At 41.3% G+C, this 24,687-nt stretch overlaps 2 protein-coding genes across 4 annotated transcripts in view; one reads left to right on the forward strand and one right to left on the reverse strand.

Moving 5' to 3' along the window:
* LOC142108564 (uncharacterized) overlaps positions 1 to 24,687 on the forward strand; it is a 625,828-nt gene that overhangs the window by 75,517 nt on the left and 525,624 nt on the right. The gene's annotated exons all lie outside the window — the stretch shown is intronic.
* Positions 1 to 24,687, reverse strand: part of LOC142108401 (NACHT, LRR and PYD domains-containing protein 12-like) — a 133,298-nt gene that overhangs the window by 26,906 nt on the left and 81,705 nt on the right. The window contains exons 8-9 of the mRNA XM_075192024.1: positions 20,737 to 20,907; positions 3,158 to 3,328 (exon numbers count right to left, since the gene is read on the reverse strand). Coding sequence (XP_075048125.1) covers positions 3,158 to 3,328; positions 20,737 to 20,907 — 342 coding nt within the window. The remainder of the gene's footprint in view (positions 1 to 3,157; positions 3,329 to 20,736; positions 20,908 to 24,687) is intronic.

Here is a 24,687-nt window from a genome sequence, read left to right on the forward strand (position 1 = left end):
CTCGGATGCCCCTAGGACTAACTCTACGACTGTGTGTCCGGGTCACGAGTATAAACACAATTCCATCCAGGACCGCAGGCATATGACGTGTTCAAGAAATGCAATTGTGAGCATATGTAAATCTGCAGGATACATGCAAGTCTGTACCACTAGCATATGCACCCGGTTTACAGCAGGCATTAGATAAACTTACTTCCATGTTTTAAAACTTTGGCTTTGATAGAGAAATACACATTTGCTATAAGGTTTGAATAACACAAAAAGAAACCTGTTAATACAGCAGGTACCACTCACCGCATGTACGACTATAAAAAGTGCTAAAATACGCTCATAAAATCATCTAATATATGCACCTATCAGCTTCAGCAGTGACCCTGCAATCAGCCAATCAGAAGCTATTAAATAGTATTGGTTCCATCATCATCATCATCATCAGTGTATATACACCTGCTCTCAGGTACCCACAATCCAGTTACAAACAGGAGAAAGTGAGAGATTCACACAAATCTACATAGGCACATATGTGTGTGGTCACTGTTCTGGGCTTACACAGGGCAGATTTACATATTTTACACTATACAGACTGTTGTACGTACAGCTCAGCATCAGCCCCTATGTCTTTGTCCTGTCTATATCCTGTGCAATACGTAACTTTGCTACACTAGTACTGTGGCTGAGTCCCGAGTGTCTGGGTGCCGGACGTGTGCAGCAGTCATCTTTAAATGGACTCCGGCGCCTGTAGGGTTAATACCCGGTGCCGGAGAGGTTAAAACAGCAGTGCTATGCACTGCATGTAAACATTGAATGTTTTAAAATGTGTGTTGCAGCACCAGGAGAGTAATACACCAGGGGCCTGAGTCATTAAGGGGAGCAAAGCAAAAGGAATAAGCTTGTTCCTGGACAAACCATGTTCCAGTTAAAGGGGTGCAAATTAGTTTATTATTTTGCGCATAAGATAAATACTGGCTGTTTTATCACGTAGCACACAAATACTTGATAGCTTTATTTCTACACTGAAATTTAAAGTTGATCTAGGACGTGCCCTATCCCAGCTATAAGTCTGTCCATACATTTTAAATTTACCTCCCCCTCCAATGCAACATGGTTTAGCCCATGTTGCATTGGAGTATGCTTTACTCTCCTTAATGACTCAGGCCCCAGGAGTGTAAACACGCATGTGTAAAATGTTCAGGTATAGAATGTATAATAAATAGAAATGTGCACTTACCTTCCATGGAGGTACAGTGGTGGCCAACGGGATCACCGCAGAGTGGCTCCCCCTGGCCTTACAGACCAGCCTCCTGGGTTCAAATGAATCCAGGAGATGAAGCACCTCCTGAGGTCCCAGCAGGCTGAGCCACATACTGGAGCTGTTGCCACGGGATCTGGTCCCTCTCCCTCTAGTAGTATTTTCGGGCAGGGGGGAGACCCAGATCCCGGTGCAGATTTTCTGGAAGTATTTTAGGTGGGAGATTTAAAAGAAAAATCTCTTGTCTCAGACATTTTGGCACCAGGAAGGAGAGTAGGTTGAGCCCCCCTCCCCCTAGCAGGTTATGGACAGGGGGGCAAAATACACGCCCCCCTGCCACTAGCAGCAATGTAAAGAGGTGTTAACCCCAAGGCTGATTCTTGTGCAGAATGCAGGAATCAGCCTGGATTGGTTAAAGGGGTAGGACGCTGGACTACCTCCTGCCAGGCTATGTGTCCAAAACTGTATGAAAATAGCCCTGTTTTACTCTTAAATGTATTATTCCATCTGTAACTTCTGAGATCACTAGTACCACAAACAAGCGTGTAACTGTCCTTGTAAGGACTACTTGAGCTAATAATACATCACTGCTCCAAGATCCTGCTTGGATGCCTACTTACCTGCTGTAATTCCTGTGACCTACAGATTAGATCACTCTAATACATTATCTGGCTGGCTGTTCTGAAGTTAGGATGCGGCATCTAATAACAATGCTTTGCCCGCTACCCTGCAGCTCTGGCCAGTGTAGTAGGCTAGGGAGAACTATCCACAGCAACCCCGATCTAAAGGAAGAGGTCAGGGGTACCAGCCCAGGTGCCCAGCAAGTAGGTACACTAGCAGTGGGAGTTACCTAGAAGGAAGTGGTTTAGGTGCCGTTGAAGGAGCTTTGTGGAGGCAGCAGGCCCCTCCTACTGCGTTTAGAGGGGCATAATTGGGATAAAGAAAGGGGACAGTGGCAAGGCAAGCCCAGGTGAGGATAGATTATTATTATTATTATTATTATTATTATTATTATTATTATTATTAATATTTATTTATAAGGCGCCACAAGGCATCCGCAGCGCCGTACAGAGACAAACAAAATTACAATACAATAGGAAACAGCACAGTACAGTAAACACAGCAACTCAGTAAGCTCAATGCACAGCTAGAGAGGGCGGGGAAGGGGGAGGGAGGATCCGCAAATGACGGGGTCCAAGAAGGAGGGCGCGGAAGACAGGGAGACCCCCCGGGGGGAGGAGGGAGCGAGAGTGAACGTGGGGTGGAGGACCCTCGAGGAGGAGGGCTAAGTAGCTGGAGAGCAGAGTTAGAAGTGGTGGAAACAGGAGGAGAGATGGCCCTGCTCAGAGGAGCGTACAATCTAAGGGGAGGGGTGGACAGACAGAGAGACGCAGGGGAGAGAGGGAGAGTAGGGGGATGGAGGCAGAAGATAAGGTAGAAAGTTAAGTGGGAGACAGAAAGGCTTTAAGAAAAAGGTGGGTTTTTAGGGCCCGTTTGAAACTGGACAGATTAGGGGAAGTTCTGATGGAGGGAGGGAGCTTGTTCCAGTGGAGGGGGGCAGCGCGGGCGAAGTCTTGGATACGCGCGTGGGAGGAGGTTATAAGGGGGGAAGATAGATGATGGGAGTGACAGCCAGAGAAGCTGTATAACTGTTGGAGATCATAGAGGGTCAGTGTTATAGGACATGAGGATTTTATGTAATATATATGTGTAGTGGCTCTATAAGATGTTGTCTCATCCTGTCTCCCACATAGACATGTTCTCTCACAGATAATGCAGCATTAATGAGACACAATATCTTCCTTATACATAGTGCTCACACATGTCAGACACCTCACCAGTACTCTCTGTGTATATCATACATTGATCTCTCACATGTCTCATCCTGTACAGATCTGTTATACTCACAGTAATTCCTCTATCCGGCATGTTGGACTGGACAGAGCTGTCACCAACTCACAGAAGTGAGGACCTTCCAGATTGTTACCAGACAGATCAAGTTTCCTCAGTGACTGGTTATTACTTATATCAGATGCCAGCTGGTTGCAGGATCTGTCTGTCAGATAATTGTTACTCAAACTGTAAGAGAAAATCAGAATAAATAGATTGGGGTTTCCCTTTGTTGCTGTTTGTGTCTATTCGAAAAAGAAAATGTGCTGCACAAGACAGGAATATTTTGGCTGGATACTTTTTAGAAGATAAGAGAATAATAAGCAATTATAAGAAATGTTAGTGCCCTCACCCTGTAAGATATAAGGATATTAGATGCCACAAGGAGACCGGTACCATATAACACATGAGTATATGTAGATACAATACACTCAGACCTAATCACATATAATCTACCCAGGAACCATTCAGGAATAGAGGTTCAGGGCGAGAGAGACACCAGAGTGGGAGAGAATTGGTGGACATGGGGATAACATGGGGTGTGACTGTTTGTTTCTTTATGTTTTCACTTTATTGTTTCTTTGTGTTGTTATTTCCTCATCTGTCCGTTTATGTATTTGTGTTGTTATAATTTCCCTGTGATTATTTCTGTACATTTGTCGATGCCTTGATTTTAAATTAGTTTTGTCCTAAAGTTCTTTCTATGTTTTCATCTGTCATATGTTGGCATGGGGGCAGTTTTATTAATGCATTTTTCATTCATAAACAAGGGGGAATAGTGATGGGTCCGTGAAGATTCGTGATACATGGGGGGTTGTCCCCTCTTGGACATAAAATGTGAGATCAGTGCTTATTGCTGACATCACATATGACCTCTGGTAGGACACAGCAGCACAAGCTGACAGATTACACAGCTGATCACACAAGGCCTGGGGCAGAGCTAAACTTACTCCAGTTTACGTAGCATAAATTGCGCAAATTCGCACTGTGCATATCCACAAAGAGAACAGATACATGTGCTCCAATGCAGACTTATGCGGATCTGGCACACAACGAGGTGTAGCGCTAAGTTGTCCCTTCTCTTAATTATTTTGAGGCTGCATACCTTCACAACATAGCAGCTCTCACCCACACTAACCTTCAGCCCAAGCAGGGCTGTGAGTGCAGTTTCACAGACCCTATCACCTTAATTCATGCTTCTACGGATCATATGATCCGTTACTACCTCCCTTCCTCTATGTCTGTCCCATGCCTCTCTTTGTCGCTGACTCACATCACATGACAGATGCACTGTCACATCTATGCAGGCTGCAAAAGATACATACTGAAGAATCTGCCTCTCCAACACAGCACGATGGAAGAAGGTAAGTGTGAGGGAGGGGGAGATCTTAATATAATGTGGGCAGGAGGTGGGTTAATTTAGCTTGGTTAATTTAATGGTGAGGGATAAAAAATATAAAAAGACCTTGTTAAAGTGCTTCTACAGACTGCTGCCCTAATATACTAATGAGGGAACCACTCTCCCTCCACAATAATAATACAAATCTAACAATGTGTACTCAGGAAGACCGATTATAGCTGGGGTAAATTCAATTACATCAAATCTTTCTATGTTTATTGACCATCTACTACAACCCCACATGTTTGGTATAAAATTGTACCTAAAGGATACTAGACATATTTTAGAGAAATTGAGTAGTGTGGAGTGGAAAGAAAATTGGTATCTGGTTACAGCAGACGTTTCCTTACTCTACACCATTATAGAGCATGACAAATGTGTAGACGCCATTAAAAAGGTCCTCCAGAGAAACAATGTACCTGTTGACCTATGTGAGCTCATTTTGGAAGGTATTCGTTTTATTCTAAACAATTACTAATTCCACTTTGAACAATGTTTTTATATACAATGGGATAATAAGAGATGGGGAGCAGATCTGGGGGTAACCAGACTTGCCTTTACAAGCCATCATGGCTTTAAATTTTAGCTGCAAAGTCAACGATTTCTGGCGACTTGCAGAAATCGGACTTTCATTCATTTACCCCTTGGTGTCCTGGCACAGATTTATTGACAATATTTTTTTCATTTGGAGGGGAGATAGTAATTCACTAAACGCATTTTGTGAACATTTGAATCAAAATGATTGTAATATAGATCTAACTTATAGTATAAGTCAAGAATGTGTAAATTTCTTGGACCTAATTATATATGTAAAAAATAATGAATTATGTACTAAGACATTTACTAAACCTACTGACAGTAACTCATATATAAGTGCAAATAGTCATCACCATAAAAATTGGTTGGATAATATTCCAGCAGGGCAATTCATGACCATTAAAAAGGTCTTCCAGAGAAATAATGTACCTGTTGACCTATGTGAGCTCATTTTGGAAGGTATTAGTTGTATTCTAAACAATAACTATTTCCACTTTGAAGAATCCTTTTATATATAATAGGATAATAAGAGATGGGGAGCAGATCTGGGTGTAAATGTATCAAGGTGTGATTTTGCAAAATCAGCGATTTTCTCGGGAGAGTTGAAACTCGCAGATGTATGAAGCTGAGATTTCATGCAAAATCGCCAGAGTTGTGCTTTTGTCAAAATCGCTATTTGCAAAATCGATAGAGATCAAACTCCCGACTGTTTGCCACTGAAGCTATATAAGTCTCAGATGTATGAAGCTGCGATTAAGCAAACCCAGGAGAGTTTGCTTTTAAACATGCCAGATACAACATGCTGCATTCTAGCAGCGTGTTGTATAAACCCATCACTGCTACACTGCCTGCCATACAGCTGACGGAGCTCCGGCAGCTGTCAAAACTGTAAAGAATAGATAAAAGTTAAAGAAAAAGAAAGTGTGGGGTCCCCCCTCTATTCAGTCTTAACCCTAGTGCTGCCAGCCTACTGCTGGTTCTGTGAAAATCAGGGAAAAATTTTGCGTGGGGTTCCCCCTATTTTCACGGAACCAGCACTAGGCAAACCAGCTGGGGTTGAAGGCACTATAGCAGGGGGACACATGGCAGGGGTCCCCCTGCCATAATGACTATCCAACCCCAGGCTGTTCAGCGCTGGGCTGGATTCCCTAGGGAGTGGGGTCCGCCGAAAAAAATGAGCGGGCCCCCCTAGGGACACCCAGCCCAGTGCTGATAGCACTAGGGCTCTTCCTACACCCATGGGCGGTGGGTGTAGGTTAATAACGCCGAAATAAGAGATAAAAAAAACAGACACCATTTTGTTTTGTGGAACTACAAGTCCCAGCCAGCCAGGTTGCCATAAATAGTGTGGGCATTCTGCTACTTGTATAACTACAAGCACCAGCATACCCACGGCAGCCAGGGCATGTTGGCACTTGGAGAACCACAAGTGCCAACATGCCCTGACACCTACGGCTGGCAGGGACCTGTAGTTAAAAAGAAATAAAATGTTAACAAAATCACAACACCCTCGTTAAAACCACTAACATTTATTAAAAATAATAAACCCACAATAATGATAGTAAACACCCTCATTTACACCACAATTTTTTTAAAAAATAATAAATTCCCCAAAATACTCACCAATGAAGTTTTCATCTGTTGTCAAGCAGCTTTTAATCCCAAAATGGCTGTTTTCAAAGTCCAAAGTAAATTTGTATCCAAAGTCCATGCTTGACCATGTCCCAAATAAATTTGTACTTCCAAATGTCCATACCATTATAAAAGCTCTTGAAAAGGCTGGTGGTCGTTCTAAAGCATTGCCTGATGCAGCGGACATAGGATCAGATTCAGATGACAACTCATCACCTGAAAATCCACTCACCCCTAATGATGTGATTGCCATAGTTACAAAAACATTTCAGTCAGAAATGAGAGCAATTGTATCAGAGCTTCATTTGGAAATATCAGAACTCGGATCAACCATCATTAAAAATCAGCTGGATGCAATCTCCAAACATCAGCAAACAACAGACATGGAGATAGCTGACCTACGAGCGGAACTTTGCACTTTTAAGGATCAGCTGAAAGATCTAGAGAACCGCAACAGACGCAACAACATCTGGATAAAAAAATGTCCCAGAATCCATTTACGCAGAAGCACTGCCTGACTACTTAGAGGGTCTATTCCTCCAAATGATACCTGATCTATCAAAAGACCTACTTAATTTAGATAGGGCTCACAGAGCTCTACACCCAAAACCAAATTCAGATCAGCCTCCCCGAGACATAATTATACGTTTCCATTACTTCAAAACTAAAGAGCGAATAATGGCGTCAGCTAGAAACGTACAATCGATCCCATACTCTGGATCGCACCTACAGCTGTATCAAGACTTGGCTCCATCTGCTTTGAAAAAACGTAGAGACCTTATTAATGTAAAAAAAGTTCTACGCAACCACTCGATAAAGTATAAATGGGGCTTCCCATTCCAGCTAATTGTTTCCAAAGATGGATGAAACCACTCGGTCAAAACTCCGGAGCAGGGCCTTGATTTACTTAAGAGTCTTCACCTTATCCAGGACTCTGAGCCTTCCACCTCAGTTTCTTCATTACAGCAGAAGACTTTGATTTCGGCTCCATCCTGGCAAAATGCATGGTACTTGGACATAATTTAACTCCAGTATATTCTCTTTCTTTGACCATCTTTTTCATGAGGTTTGAGTAATCATATTGACTTAACTATGACTATTATTGTTTATACGAAATTTGTTCAATGTTTCACACAGGTTCATTGTGTCCGCTATAATATTTAAAATTTATATAAAACTAGATTATAGGCCGTAGCTAATTTCTTAGACTATGTAACTTTTTGATATATTTATTAGTATCTGGGTCAATAGTAGAGATGGGCGGGCTCTGTTCCCCGAGATCCGAATTCAACCGAATTTAGGGTATCCGAGTACCGACCCAAGTACGCTCGGTACTCTCCCGCGGCAAAAGGTCATCGTGGCGTATTCGTTTTTATGAGCTCGGATCTCGCGAGATTGAAAAAAGCTTAAATACCAGCCTCCACAGCAATCCATCGCCATTTGACAGGGAGAGAGCAGGGTTAGGTCACACTGGCTATATCCGCGCAGGGACAGTGATTGATTGCATTAAACAGCATTGAAAGCTTAATACCAGATTGTTACAGCAGTAAGGAGAAGAGAGGAGGGTTTTTTGTTCAGTTTCTGGCACTCCAAGTGCTATTGGGGTGTCCCCCATTCTTTTGCAGATATTTATCTGGCTGTGAAAAAAGAACTATATTGCAGCACTTTAATAAGAAATATATTTATACATTTAGCAGTTCCATTTGCTATTGGGGTGTCCCCCATTCTTTTGCAGAAATGTATCTGGCTGTGAAAAAAGAACTATATTGCAGCAGTGTCAAAAACAATTTGTAGCACTACAAGTGCTTTGGGCTCAGAATGGATTCAAAGCAGTCCACATATGAGCAAAATGAGCAACCAGGTTCTGTCACCAATCCTGATGGTAGTGTTCCCAGTACGTCATCTGTGAAAGGCGATGTTAAAGTACACCGTCTCTTGAAATCATCCAAAAAAATACACACCCCCAAAAAATTTATGGTGTTGAAGTGAAAAAAGTCTGAGGAAAAGGTAACTGCCGATAAAAAAAAAATTGACAACATGCCATTCTACACACGCAGTGGCAAAGAGAGAATGAGGCCTTCACCTTTCTCTATTAGTGGCAGATCCAAAAATGTTACCGAGCCTACAAGTGGTGCACAACTACTGTTACGCATCAAAGCCGAGCTGCAAGATAACAGTAAGGCATTGGAGGATAATGTTTGCTCTGAAATGACACCAATCCCTGTGGAGAGTCCATCCAACAGTGGTATGTCTAATCGTGAGTATTCTGTTAGTGTACCCATAAAGAAGGGCCCTTTCAGCAGTTCTGCTGATGTGTACCTGAACAGCCCGAGTGTAGCCGGTGATACACAAATTGAGGATGCCACTTTGGAAATAGAAGAGGATGAGGGGGAGATTTGTGGAGGTGATGAGGGCGCTAATGAGGATGTTGATGAGGATGAGGTTGTTTGTGTCAGTCCTGCACCAGTGGCAGCAGTTCTGGAACATGACAAAAAAAGGCCATTGTCATGCCTGGCCATAAAACAAAAAAATCCACTTCTTATGTGTGGAATTATTTCTACCCCAATCCAGACAACAACTGTATAGCCATTTGTAGTGTATGTCAAGCCACAGTCAGTCGAGGGAGGGACCTTAACCATCTTGGAACCTCGTCTATGTTACGCCATTTGACGAGAGTTCATGGCAAAGTGTTGGGAAAAGCTGAAAGTTCTTCCAAAAAAAGAGGAAGGCCAAGAAAAAGAGCAGTCCTATATTTCAACAATTAACTGTGAAACAATCATTTGCTAGGGGAAGCAAATATGACAGCAGTCACCCAGTCGCCAAGCGAATCACAGACGCCATGGCTGCCATGTTAGTGTTAGATCTGCGTCCAATCTCCACAATAAACGCAGCTGGTTTTTCACAGTTATTTGAGGTTTTGTGTCCGCGTTACAGAATTCCATTGCGACACCATTTTTCCCGTAAAGCTATTCCACAACTATACCAAAAAGTGTGTACAAATGTAGAGATTGCGCAGAAAAATGCCATTCTGCCCACTTAACCACAGATATGTGGACAAGTGGAAGTGGGCAAACCAAAGACTATATGACTGTGACAGTCCACTGGGTTGGTCATTCACCTTCACCAGCAGGAACAGCAGCAGCATGTACACCACTAGGTAACATTTGTCACAGGCAGGCCACTCTTTGTATCACCGGCTTCACTAACAGGCATACAGCTGACAATTTGTTATGCAAACTAAGAGATGTGATTGATACATGTCTTATACCACTTGGACTCTCCCCAGGGTATGTCATTTCAGATAACGCCAACAATATAGTGCGAGCATTACAGCTGGGTGATTTCCAGCACATTCCCTGTTTTGCTTACACCATCAACTTGGTGGTGCAGAGCTTCCTACGAAATAACCGTGAGGTGCAGGAGATGCTTTCGGTGGCCTGTAAGATTTCAGGCCATTTCAGGCATTCGGCCACAGCATGTAGGAGATTGCAGCAGCTCCAAGAGCAGTTTAACTTTCCCTGTCACCAACTTAAGCAGGAGGTGGTAACTAGGTGGAATTCCACCCTGTACATGCTGCAGAGGATGGAGGAACAGCGCAAAGCCATCCAAGCGTATTGCACAAGCCATGACATTGGGAAAAGGAGGGGGCATGTATTTCAGTCTTGCACAGTGGGGAATACTTTCAGTGCTGTGCAAGGTGCTGAAACCATTTGAAGTTGTGACGTGTGAAGTAAGTGCAGATTCTGCTAGTTTGAGCCAAGTCATTTCTTTAATTAGACTATTGGAAAAGCAGCTTGAGAAACTGAGGGAGGAGATGAAAGCAAGCAATTCCGCAAAGTATGTTGGCCTTGTCGATCAAGTACTTAATTCGCTCCACAATGATCCTCGAGTTATTAAGATCTTGAGCTCGGATCAGTACGTTTTGGCCTCTGTGCTTGATCCAAGGTTTAAGACCTACATTGAGTCTTTGCTTCAAAATGAACGAGATGTGAACTTTTGCAAGGAGCTATTGCTCAGCAAGTTGTCTGCTGAACTGGACCTTGGCTTGACGACATGTCCTCCTTCAGTTTCTCAAGCAGCTGCTGCTCGTAAAAAATTGAATTTTCCCAAAAAAAGCAGGGAGGACGCAGAGGGCAGACCAGAACAGTTTAACATCTGGGCTGGTTACCTTGCCCATAACTCCATCCAATATGAGTATTAACATGCAAGGGATGGTGGAGGATTACTTTCAAGAGGTAATTGATATGGAAATGTCAGACAGTCCCTTTCCTTACTGGGAAGAAAAGCAGGCCATTTGGAAACCCATGTACAAACTTGCTTTGCAATACTTAAGCTGCCCACCCTCCAGTGTGTACTCTGAACGAGTGTTCAGCACAGCAGGGAACTTAGTCAGTGATCGCCATAGAAGGTTACTTCCCAAAAATGTGGAGAAAATGATGTTTATAAAAATGAACTACATCTTCCACGAGGAAGGCCTTCACCATCCAAGACATCCAAGCACTGACTGTTCTCTAATGGCGGATTCAAGCAGCGATGAATTGATAGTCTGTGATGATGACGTACACACTGATGAGGGTGAGGATGAAGCTCCAGATGATGACGATAACATCTTTTTAAAACTTTCTATGTAAGTGTAGGATGCAAGTGTAGGCCCCAAAGAGGAAAGGGACTTGGGGCATTTCCATATCACGTACCGTCTTGAAAGGCTGCTGTTTGGGCAATTTCTCCTTAAGGGTAGGGTGTCATACACACAGTTACCCCAAACTGTCTTTGTCCATTTCTCTTATTATTGTACAGTCTATAACGGCTGAATTTTTTGCTATTTTATACAAGTGGAGGGGGACCTAGAGAGACCGAAACCAAACTGTCTTTCTCCATTTCAATTAATATTGTACAGTCTATAACAGCTGAATTTTTTGGTATTTTATACAAGTGGAGGGGGGCCTAGAGAGACAGAAACCAAACTGGCTTTCTCCATTTCAATTAATATTGTACAGTCTATAACGGCTGAATTTTTTGGTATTTTATACAAGTGGAGGGGGGCCTAGAGAGACCGAAACCAAACTGGCTATCTCCATGTCAATTAATATTGTACAGTCTATAACAGCTGAATTTTTTGGTATTTTATACAAGTGGAGGGGGGCCTAGAGAGACAGAAACCAAACTGGCTTTCTCCATTTCAATTAATATTGTACAGTCTATAACGGCTGAATTTTTTGGTATTTTATACAAGTGGAGGGGGGCCTAGAGAGACCGAAACCAAACTGGCTATCTCCATGTCAATTAATATTGTACAGTCTATAACAGCTGAATTTTTTGGTATTTTATACAAGTGGAGGGGGGCCTAGAGAGACAGAAACCAAACTGGCTTTCTCCATTTCAATTAATATTGTACAGTCTATAACGGCTGAATTTTTGGGTATTTTATACAAGTGGAGGGGGGCCTAGAGAGACCGAAACCAAACTGGCTATCTCCATGTCAATTAATATTGTACAGTCTATAACGGCTGAATTTTTTTGTATTTACAACAAGTGGAGGGGGGCCTAGAGAGACAGAAACCAGACTGCCTTTGTCCATTTCTTTACATATTTAAGTATAAGAGTAGGGTGTAATATACATCCAAAGACGATGGCTGCATTGCCAATATTAATAGATGGAGAGGAAGACCATCTGGTTTGTGTGTAGAATTAATGAAGGCCTACCAGGAATGAAACTGTTTTTTGGATAATTTATTAGCTTTACAATTACATTACTTATCCTAGAAACAGGTGGAGCACTAAATTTGGTAAATTTTAGGGCCAAAAACATTGATTTTTAATGGAAATAGCAAAACAAAACCAACCAAAACCAAAACACGCAAGGGCGGTTTTGCAAAACCAAAACATGAAGGTAATCCAGATCCAAAACCAAAAACAAAAACACGGGGGTCAGTGAGCATCTCTAGTCAATAGCCCTCCTCCCCACCACCCCCCCTTTCTCCCCCCCCCATTCCCCCCTCTTTCCCCCACCTTTTCTCCTTACAGGGCGAGACCAATCCTAATCCGGATGACCGAAAAATAGACCTGGAGTCTCTATTTGTAGGTTAGTGCTTACTCCGGTTCTAACAGGAGCCTATATAAAATATGTTTACAGTTCTTATTCATGCTTTAGAAACATTTATATGTTTAAATTGTTTTTACATCTTTTTACTTGATGTTTATATTATGTTATTTATATCACTTTGTTTTGATATGTTCTCGTGTGGTTTCCCCCACCCACGCTTATCTTATCCGCACCCATGTGCCTTAATTGTGCGCTAAGCATAGATTTTGTTAGTTGTCTTCTAAATTTCCCACGTAATGCCATCGTCCCCACCAATTTTTCCACTACCAAAGAGATGGTGTCACGTAACCCGCTACATCTCTTTTGTCTAGGTCCTGGAACTCGCCTCTATATCAGGACCGCCACACATTCTCATCCCCTTTTGCCTTATGTGTCTTCCCTTTCCCATATCCAGCTACTAGACTTAAATAAAAGCCTCAACCTCATTGTTAAAGCGGAGCTCCTTCTACATCAATATCCCCCACGAGTCTTAAAGTAATATCTCTTAATGTCAGTGGTTTCAACTCACCGAACAAGCGTACATTGGCTCTACAATAGTTTAAGAGGAAAAGCCCAGACCTGATTTTCTTGCAAGAAACACACCTTAAAGATCCCCACCCCTCATTGGCCTCTAAATCCTACCCACATGCTTTTTACTCTTCTGCAAACACAAAACGTAGAGGTACAGCAATACTGATTCATAGTCCCTCTGACAATTGACTCACAGATATCTGACCCTCTTGGTAGATATGTTATTCTTAAAGGTACCTTAAACCAGAATCCCATAACTTTAGCCTCAATATATGCCCCAAACGTGCAGCAGGGAGCTTTTTACGCAGATTTCTTTCAGCAGCTGTCTTCGCATGCAGGTGGTATGATTGTTGTTGGAGGAGACTTTAATACTATCCTAGACCCAATATTAGATAGATCTACCCAAACACATATCTCTACAGCTTACTCTAGGAAGTCTAGTAGGCTGAAGGACCAATTGAAGTTATTCAATTTGTGTGATGCCTTGCGAGTTCTATTCCCTTGTTCCAAAGCTTACACTCACTTTCAGCCCCTCATGACTTGTATTCAAGAATAGATTATTTCTTTGTTGACCATCTAAAAACCCAGAAATTAGGCAATGTCCGGGTCTTCCCGGTGTCCTGGTCTGACCATGAAGCGATTGAGCTGACTTTGCTTTCACCACGGCTCTCTCAATCACGTCCTAGATGGCGACTTGATGAGTCTTTACTCCTTAAGTGAGAGCATATTGTTCAGATATCTCAGGCTATTACTGATTACATTTCACAAAATGCGTCCCCGGAGATTTCACAACCTATACTTTGGGAAGCCCATAAGGCCACCATACGGGGTATCTTTATCAAATTGGCAGCGCAGCAAAGACAGAAATACGTGAACTTGAGCAACAGATACAGCAAGTTACATCTCGCCATCAAATTAACCCTAAAAAGAGACTCTATTCAAAACTTCTCTCTCTTAAGGGACAGCTGAACCAAATACTATCAAAACAGGCAGCTAAGACTCTCTTATGGGTACAGCAAAAGTATTATGATAAAGGAGACAAAGCCGATACTATTTTGGCACGCAAACTCCGTGCCTGCCATACTCGCTACAGAATATTGTCATTAAAAGATTCTACGGGTTGTCTCCTTTATGATCCTCCAAAGATTGTGCAACGGTTTAGGAACTATTACGCCTTTCTTTACAATTTGCATCCAACGATAGAAAATCCAGCCCAGCTTAAAGCAAATATTAAGAGCTACCTCCGCTCCTGCCAGCTACCCAAACTCAGTAGAAGTCAATTGACAATCCTCAATGCAGAGATCACCTCAGAAGAAATTACTGAGGCCATCAAAGTGTTAAAATGTCAATCAGCCCCAGGTGTAGATGGATTTTTCTCTATATATTACAAAAAATTTGTCCACTAACTGGTCCCCATGCTTTCAGGGTTATTTAGCTTGGTACTTGAAGGGGGCAAATTTGATGGAGCCACCACCGGAGCGGGGATTGTGGTAATACCTAAACTGGACAGGGATCCGACGGAAGTGAGTAACTATAGACCCATCTCTCTGCTTAACGTTGATTTAAAACTTTTTACTAAGATACTGGCTAATAGACTGAGTGCTGTTCTCCCCTCACTGGTCCATCCGGACCAAGTTGGGTTTGTCCCGGGACGACAAGCTTCAGATAATACTAGAAGAAAAATAGATTTAATTCATATAGATAACAGTACGTCTCTCCCTGCTTTGGTGGTTGCACTAGATGCCGAGAAAGCATTTGATAGAGTAGCTTAGCCATTTATGCAACAGACTCTAGGGTGCATGGGGATCCAGGGTTCTTTTTGTAAGGGGATCTCGGCGCTATACCATAACCCAACGGCTTCAGTTTTAGCGAACGTCTCACATTCTCTCCCTTTAGAATAAAGAATGGCACTCGTCAGGGATGCCCCTTATCTCCCTTACGCTTTGCCCTTATTATGGAACCTTTAGCAGCCAGAATTAGAGACAATTCGGATATCACAGGTATTCCCATGAGTTCTATAGATAATAACATAGCTCTATATGCTGATGATGTTATACTTGCGTTAACTAGCCCGCACACTTCACTACCTAACCTTTTTAAAGAAATATCGCTCTATATTTCTCTATCGAATTACAAAATTAATGCGGACAATATCACCCAACCGCTTAAAACCACTTATAACTTTTGGTGGCAACATAATAAGATTTACTTGAGAATTTACTTAACCAAGAATTACTCCTCCCTACATGCAGCTAACTTCCCTAGACTTATTAATACAATTAGGGATGATCTAACTAAATGGAATAAATAAATTTTCCTGGATCGCAGGATGGCTTCTATTAAAATTAATGTTTTACCCAGGTTACTTTATATGTGGCAAACGCTCCCAATTCAGGTTCCCTTACATGTTCTCAAACATCTACAATAAATGGTATCTAAATTTGAATGGGCAGGGCATAAGCCTACAGTGCGAATACTCTCTAAACATCAAACCTCTGGAGGTCTGGGCCTCCCAAACATAATAAAGTATTATCGGGCTATGCATATGTCACAATGTATTTTATGGCACTCACCTCCCCATCATAGAGTGTGGACGCAGATTGAGGCAGATATATTACAATTATATTCCCCATATTCCCTACTCTGGATACGATCTCAGCATAAGACTAGGCGTCTAGTCCAAATTCCGTCTGCTCGTTTCTCTATCTCAATTTGGGATCAAGTCACCAGATTCTACAAATTGCGATCTGATCACCCACTCCTTGTCCCACTTTGGAACAATAAAAATTTTGAACCAGGTGTAGATCACAAAATGTTTCATTACTGGACCGCACATAACTTACTTTTTATTTGGGATCTAGTCCCAGCTAGGGTTTTTCCTACATTTTCAGACTTACAGAGAAGCTTAGATTTGGGCCAATTTTTTTTTTATCAATATCTTCAGCTTAGGCATCTCTATTGATCCTTAAAAGCGCCTCTCCCCTCGGATCAAATCTCTGCTCTAGAAACTTTATGTCGCTTTTTCCCGTACTACTAGAGGTTTAATATGCACCTTGTACCAATTGATTAATAACTTTGGTCAGCCGGAAAAAGATCCTCATGAGCTTGCCTGGGAGCGGGACACCGGGGAGACTCTGACTCCTAAAGAATGGTCAAAGATTAGAGCTAATATAGCTAAGACATCTATATCAGTTAGGATAAAAGAAAATTCTTGCAAGATTTTCTATAGGTGGTATTTGGTCCCCTCTCGTCTCCACACTATCTTTCCTGCATCTAGCGACCGATGTTGGAGAGGGTGCGGTCTGCGGTGTACCCTGTTGCACGTTTGGTGGTGCTGTCCTAAACTACGACCTTATTGGCAACAAATTCATAAACTCATTAATGATATTACACAGGTTAAAATGCCCGAGTCCCCCCTATACTCACGTCTTCCTAGGCGGCTCCCGGTCACTAGTCGTTCCACTCAAAAACTCATCAATCATATATTAAATGCCTCTAAATGTTTATTTGCCGCCCTATGGAAAAATACCTCTCTCCTCTCGCTCTCAGCCATTATTAATAAAGTATGATCAATCTATAGAATGGAAAGCATCACAGCTCTTCTCAAAGACAAACCCGTGAATTTCCAAAACACATGGTCTTTCTGGACGAATTACTATGATGCTGAACCTCCCTTGACAACCGTTTGACAATTTCCTGTTGTCTTGATACATAACCCCTATAGGTTTAAGAAGGATTTTTACGCATATAAGCTTCAGATAGACTTAATTTAGACCTTTTTCTTATAATCAGATACATAAAACAAAGAGTAGCATATCGTCCCTCACCCCTCCCCACCCCTAAAACCCTTCTTTCCCCTCATTGTTTGTCTCCCCCCTCCCTCCGAAAAATAAAAAAAACAACACTTTTGCTTTTTATGTATAGCATACCCAATCTCAGTCTGCTACTCCGAGCCCTTCTTATTGCTAGTAAACATTTTTGAGTTTCATATATATACCTCATGTTTATATATATATATATATATATATATATATATATATATATATATATATATATATATATATATATATATATATATATATATCTCTATCTTCATGTTTATTAATTTTCTTGGTATGTTTTACCTAAGTTGTTTTATAAAAACCTTAATAAAAACTACTTTTTAAGGAAAAAGAAATAATAAATGTTGCTTATAATAGAATAAATAAAGTTGAAAGGGCAGCCCTTTTAAAACCTAAAATCAAAAACGATAATAAAGAAATAGGAAACAATTTAGCATTCATCACTCAATATAATAGGCAGTATAAGAAATATGAGTGTGTGCAGTCTAAACATTGGAAAGTATTATTGAGTGATCTTGTAAACTTCGATCTTTTCTGTCTACAAAGACTAAATCCATCTATAGAAAAGCTCCAAACTTGAAGGATAAAATTGTCAGAAGTATCCTACCAAGAATAGAAACCACAAACCGCATCCGAACAAAGGGATTTCATCGGTGCGGTATGTGCTTACCCTGTAGGAATATCAAAAGTGATAAGTTGAAAATCACAGAATATATGTCTACAACTGCAGGATTAAAATATGAAATTAAAGATTTTATTACCTGTCATTCTAAAAATGTTATCTATTTAATCCAGTGTATATGTGGTAAACAATACATTGGGAAAACCAATAGAGCTTTGAAAATACATGTAGCCGAACATCTTCATAATATAAAAACTGGATTTATCAATCATTCTCTATCAGCCCATTGTCAAGAAAAGCATGCATGTAGTGTTGAATCGGTTAAATTTTTATGTGGTATAAAACAGTGAGGGATAACTGGAGATGCAAAGATCTGGAAATTAGAAACGGAGATGTAGAGTATTTTTACACTAAAGATATTATTACCAGATGGTCTGAATACAGACTTTGAACTTAAATGGTTCTTATAAAAAAGTATACCAATGTATACCAATGTTAGGGTATAGATCTCTAAGACTGAAAATCTATATGGTATCTATGAGGAATATCTATTGTCCCATAGGAGAACTTGGAGACAAAAAGATTATAGAACTGGGTTTGACAGAATATATTATATATTGGTATATTTAAGATATAGGACAGGCCCATGTAAGGAATGATAATATTTATAATGTATTGTATTATATTGATCCCCAAGGGAGTAATTTCAGTGTGCTGTAGTTTATTGGTGTGAGTCATTATATGCAGCTAATATATATACCCTGTTTGATGAGACACGCAGATAAGATACATCATTTACTATATCCTATTTGATGAATTTCTGTGTACGGCAGAAATAATGGATGTCGCCATGGCAACTTTGTAATTGTTGCTAATGCGACATCAACATGCATATGATTAGAGAACATGCCGTGTAGAGCGAAAATTAAAGAATGTCCACGTAGCAACTTAGAATTGTCTTCATGGTAACGTTTAATAAGGGTGAAATTTTATTGTATAGAGATTCTAGTACAGTTAGGAGAGGGATACCAAGTTCTCCTTTGAGAACTTGGTGATAAAAAGAACATAAGATCTTTATTTGTTGACATGATAAGCCTTTATTAGATATATAGATTGGTTGATGAAAGATATAGAATGGGTCCATGTAAGTAATTACAACATTTAAAATATATTCCATATCGATTCTTAAATGGAGTAACCTAAGTGGAGTAATCTGCTGTGAGGTATTACACGTAGTTAGGATGTATTGTTTGTTACATCTTATTTGATGAAATACCACGTATGGTGGAAGTTGTAGATGTTGCCATATTTGTTGCCATGGTGGCAGCCATACATAACGCCATCGGAGCGACTTGGAATTGTTGCTATGGTGACGTTAAACATAAGGTGAAACTTTACTATATGATGAGAATATATGAAGATATTGGCATGATTGTAGAAAATGGAAAGGCACATCAGCCCTTACAGATGAGAAAGAGGGCTACTGAATATCAGTGTACTTTTTCTGTATTGTACTTAAAAAAAACAGACGTGATAAGGAGCTTGATCATTTTGAGTTGATTATACAGAATGATAGCATTGTTTGTTTTTGTTTTTTATTTTAATTTTTTTATTTACTTTGATGTCTTTTAATAATGTCAAGTTTAAGAATTGTTGTTTTGGTGAGGGAATGCATGGCACTTCGACACAGGTGCAAATGTTAATGAGTTTCCGTGATTATGAAATAATCCTTTTGATACGGTATATGTTGATATGAGGAAGTGCTAACTTTGATAAACGTATGAATATTGGACGCGCTCTATCATTGGGCGCTAGGTATATTAATAACAGCGTGCAATCATTGACGAATTCAGCTTGAAAAAGAACCAGCATCGGTACAAAACGCGTTGGTTAAAAATAGAGTGATTCTAAGGAGTCCCATACTTACCCGATTGAAGGCAGCTGGTGATGATCTGTTTGGAGACATATATATCTTCAATAACGCTGACTATACTCACTAAATGCGGTAGGAGTGGACTTACTACTTATATTGAAGGATTTATCAACAATTGTACAGCTTTATATGTTAATTTTCCAGATTGTCTTTATAATTTTATGAAGTATTAAATGACGTTATAGAGATAATGTACTGGTCTTGTTTTACATGTTAGATCAAGTATGCATCTAGGAATCAATAGATAAAGAAATAGTGAGCCACTTTATATACAGGAATAAAAAGTAAGCGGTTTGCAAGGGGTGCTTACCCCGACCACATTTTATATGAAACCTCTTCACGTGGAGAAAATTAAAAAATGCTTTCATATCTTTGCACATCCACTCTCTGAAGGGTCCCTACTTTGGGTATATGGATACAATCTGAGAGTTGTTATATGCTTATTTTTTCTTTTTTGTTCCCTTTATCACGCTTGGGTTCACGGATACCATCGGCGAAGCCTCTTGCAAAACATACCATTTACCTAAAGGACATTGGGAATTGAAAAAGGCATTTATATTCTATGTGTCATGTACATTATTGGATGATTTAACATGTTCAATTTGAAGTACATTTTATGTATTGTATAAGGGGAGATTTATTCTACGTGCGCCCAGAATATACACATTGTTAGATTTGTATTATTAATGGTGAGGGATATTTATTTAAGGTGGTGTGTTGGGACCTTTAATTTAATGTTTTATTGGTTTGGAGTCCATTCATTTGATGGGGGCTGGGTTTAGGGAGTAGGAGGGCTATTTATTAAATGTGAATTTGAATTATTTAATGCAGGACAGTCTGTGCCCACCTGTCCCTGGGAGATGAAGAGTAGGAGAGAAGCCTGTCTGTTTCATTTGTACTGGGCCCCACAATTGCTGATGGCAGCCCTGATCACACATGTCAGACACCTCATAGTACTCTGTGTATATCATACATTGATCTCCCACATGTCTCATCCTGTACAGATCTGTTATACTCACAGTAATTCCTCTATCCGGCATGTTGGACTGGACAGAGCAGTCGCCAAGTCACAGAAGTGAGGACCTTCCAGATTGTTACCAGACAGATTAAGTGTCCTCAGGGACTGGTTATTACTTATACCAGGTGCCAGCTGGGTGCAGGATCTGTCTGTTAGATCATTGTAACTCAAACTGTAAGAGAAAATCAGAATAAATAGATGTTTTTATTCTTTGTCGCTGTTTGTATCTATTAGAAAGAGAAAAAGTGCTGCACAAGACAATAATACTTTGGCTGGATTAGTTTTAGAAGATTAATGCATAATAAGTAATTATAACAAAAGTTAGTGCCCTCACCCTGTGAGATATAAGGATATTAGATGCCGCAAGGAGACCGGTACCATATAACAGCAGGAGTAAATGTAAATACAATGAACTCAGAACTAACTACATATAATGTATCGGGGAACCATTCGGGAATAGAGGTACAGGGGCGAGAGAGAGACACCAGAGTGGGAGAGAATAGATGAACATAGGGATAACATGGGGTGTGTGTTAATGCTAACAACAATTTAGATAAGCTTTTAGAACCAGACTGATAGAGGTCTTCACCTATAGCAGCTGTCTTGCCCATAGAACAGATTATGTTCGGAGGTACTCGGATGCCCCTAGGACTAACTCTATGACTGTGTGTCCGGGTCACGAGTATAAACACAATTCCATCCAGGACCGCAGGCATATGACGCGTTCAAAAAATACAATTGTGAGCATATGTAAATCTGCAGGATACATGCAAGTCTGTACCACTAGCATATGCACCCAGTTTACAGCAGGCATTAGATAAACTTACTTCCATGTTTTAAAACTTTTGCTTTGATAGAGAAATACACATTTGCTATAAGGTTTGAATAACACAAAAAGAAACCTGTTAATACAGCAGGTACCACTCACTGCATGTACGACTATAAAAAGTGCTAAAATACGCTCACAAAATCATCTAATATATGCACCAATCAGCTTCAGCAGTGACCCCGCATTTAGCCAATCAGAAGCTATTAGATAGTGCTGGTTCCATTATCATCATCAGTGTATATACACCTGCTCTTAGGTACCCACAATCCAGTTACAAACAGGAGAAAGTGAGAAATTCACACAAATCTACATAGGCACATATGTGTGTGGTCACTGTTCTGGGCTTACACAGGGCAGATTTCCATATTTTACACAATACAGACTGTTGTACGTACAGCTCAGCATCAGCCCCTATGTCTTTGTCCTCTCTATATCCTGTGCGATACGTAACTTTGCTGCAGTAGTACTGTAGCTGAGTCCCGAATGTCTGGCTGCCGGACGTGTATAGTGGTCATCTTTAAAAGGACTCCGGTGCCAGTAGGGTTAATACCCATTGCCAGAGAGGTTAAAACACTGGTGCCATGCACTACATGTAAAAATTAAATGTTTAGAAGTGTTTAAAATGTGTGTTGCAGCACCAGGAGGGTAATACACCAGGGGCCTGAGTCATTAAGGAGAGCATAGCATTAAAAAAAAAAGGAGTAAGTTTGTCCCTGAACAAACCATGTTCCAATGCAATGGGTGCAAATTAGTTTATCATTTTGCAATATAACATAAGATAAATAACATAAGATAAATACTGCATACTTGCCAACTCTCCCGGAAAGTCCGGGAGACTCCCGAAATTTGGGACAAGTCTCCCGGGCTCCAGCGAGAGTTGGCAAGTATGCAGTATTTATCTCCTGCATCCTGGAACTCCCTTGCTAAAACGGCGCGATTCACCAAGAATGACGCGATTCTTGGTGAATCGCGTCATTTTGTGCACGCCACCCCGCAAAATGGCATTTCAAGTCGCGGGGGTGGGGCCAAAATGATGCGTTTGGCTGCGCCCCGCCCCCAACCGTCCCCTAGCCTTGCCCCTCTCCTGCAAACAAGTTTCCGAGAGTAGGTAAGTATGAAATAATGCCTGTTTCTCACGTAGCACACAAATACTTGATAGCTTTATTTCTACACTGAAATTTAAAGTTGATCTAGAACATGCCCTATCCCAGCTATAAATCTGTCCCCACATTTTAAATTTACCTCCCCCTCCAATGCAACATGGTTTAGCCCAGGGGTGTCCAACCTTTTAGCTTCCCTGGGCCACATTGGAAGACGACAAGTTGGTTTGGGCCGCACATACAATACACTAACACTAACGACAGCTGATCATCCCAAAAAACATAGAAAACATAGTTAACATATTAAACTTACTTGGAAATGAAGTTAGTAAGAGTTAGGAAACCTGTTGCAGAATCATGATTAAAGCAGTAGTCCCATTACCAGCTGCAATTTAACTTACCTGCATCTGCCCTTTAGTGGGGTTCGGGGAATTAAATGCCAAAAACTTTTTTTCCCTCTCTTTCTGCACCCATGAATCATTTTTTTATTGACCCGTTTGAAATGGTCACCGATATAGGCAGCATCAGGAGGACTAATAGAAATCTACAGAGATTTAAAGATAGGGTGGCGGGAAAAATGGCTCATGGAGCAGCCTCCGATGAGGGTAACAGTGGGTGATAATTTCACCCTACTCAGCACTGCACATTTAAAATGGTTTAAAATATTAAAAATACAATCATCTCTTAATGTTTATATTAGATACATACAGAGAACACAGCTAGTTCATAATTGCATGGTGCAGAAAGTCCAAATTCAGAGCAACAACAATAAGATACTGGATAATCTTTCACTGCTGCCGATAGTTCGCGCGGGTGACTCCTCTGTGCTGCGCTATGCAATGGATGTCGGGTGTGATGACGTCACCCCCGACATTCACTGCAAGCGCCGCACGGAGGAGGAGACCAGGGAGGGAGCCGGAGCGCCAGCGGACGTGACCGCAAGGTAAGGATAATATTTTTTTCAATAACAGCGCTGCCCCCTTGCCACAACCGCTGGGCCACATTTACAGGCGGGCTGGGCCGCATGCGGCCCACGGGCCGCGGGTTGGACCACCCTGGTTTAGCCCATGTTGCATTGGAGTATGCTTTACTCTCCTTAATGACTCAGGCCCCAGGAGTGTAAACACGCATGTGTAAAATGTTCAGGTATAGAATGTATAATAAATAGAAATGTGCACTTACCTTCCATGGAGGTCCAGTGGTGGCCAAAGGGGTCACCGCAGAGTGGCTCCCCCTGGCCTTACAGACCAGCCTCCTGGGTTCAAATGAGTCCAGGAGATGAAGCACCTCCTGAGGTCCCAGCAGCATCTAATAACAATGCTTTGCCCGCTACCCTGCAGCTCTGGCCAGTGTAGTAGGCTAGGGAGAACTATCCACAGCAACCTCGATCTAAAGGAAGAGGTCAGGGGTACCAGCCCAGGTGCCCAGCAAGTAGGTACACTAGCAGTGGGAATTACCCAGAAGTTCTAGATGCAGTTGAAGAAACCTAGTGGAGGCAGCAGGCCCCTCCTACTGCATTTAGAGGGGCACAATTGGGATAAAGAAAGGGGACGGTGGTAAGGGAAGCCTAGCCAATCCCGGCAATATGACAACTTGGCATAGGAGTTCCATCCTGTCACAAGTGCAAATGTCTTTCTATCCTTTATACAATGTACAGTACTGTATACAATACTATTATATAAATACTGGATAGTAATAGCACAACTGGTTTAGTGGGATAATTGTGTCCTCTCTATGTATGCAGGGGCGGATCTAGAATTTTTTTCTACCCCGGGCGATATAGGGGGGGGCGATTTAAGCCCCGCCCTCTTTCTAACTTAGAAGGCTGCCGGCAGCTGCACAGTATGTGCAGGTCCGTAAGGCAGTGATAATGTGCTGTCCCGCTGCTCTGATTGTGTTTAAAACACAATCAGAGCAGCCGGGCAGCACATTATCACTGCCTAACGGACCTGCACAGTGTGCAGCCGCCGGCAGCAAACCCCTGCTAGTATATCTTCCCATATATAAGCCATATCCCAGTGTA

The sequence above is a fragment of the Mixophyes fleayi genome, chromosome 12, assembly GCF_038048845.1.
Source record: "Mixophyes fleayi isolate aMixFle1 chromosome 12, aMixFle1.hap1, whole genome shotgun sequence".
Lineage (NCBI taxonomy): Eukaryota > Metazoa > Chordata > Amphibia > Anura > Limnodynastidae > Mixophyes > Mixophyes fleayi.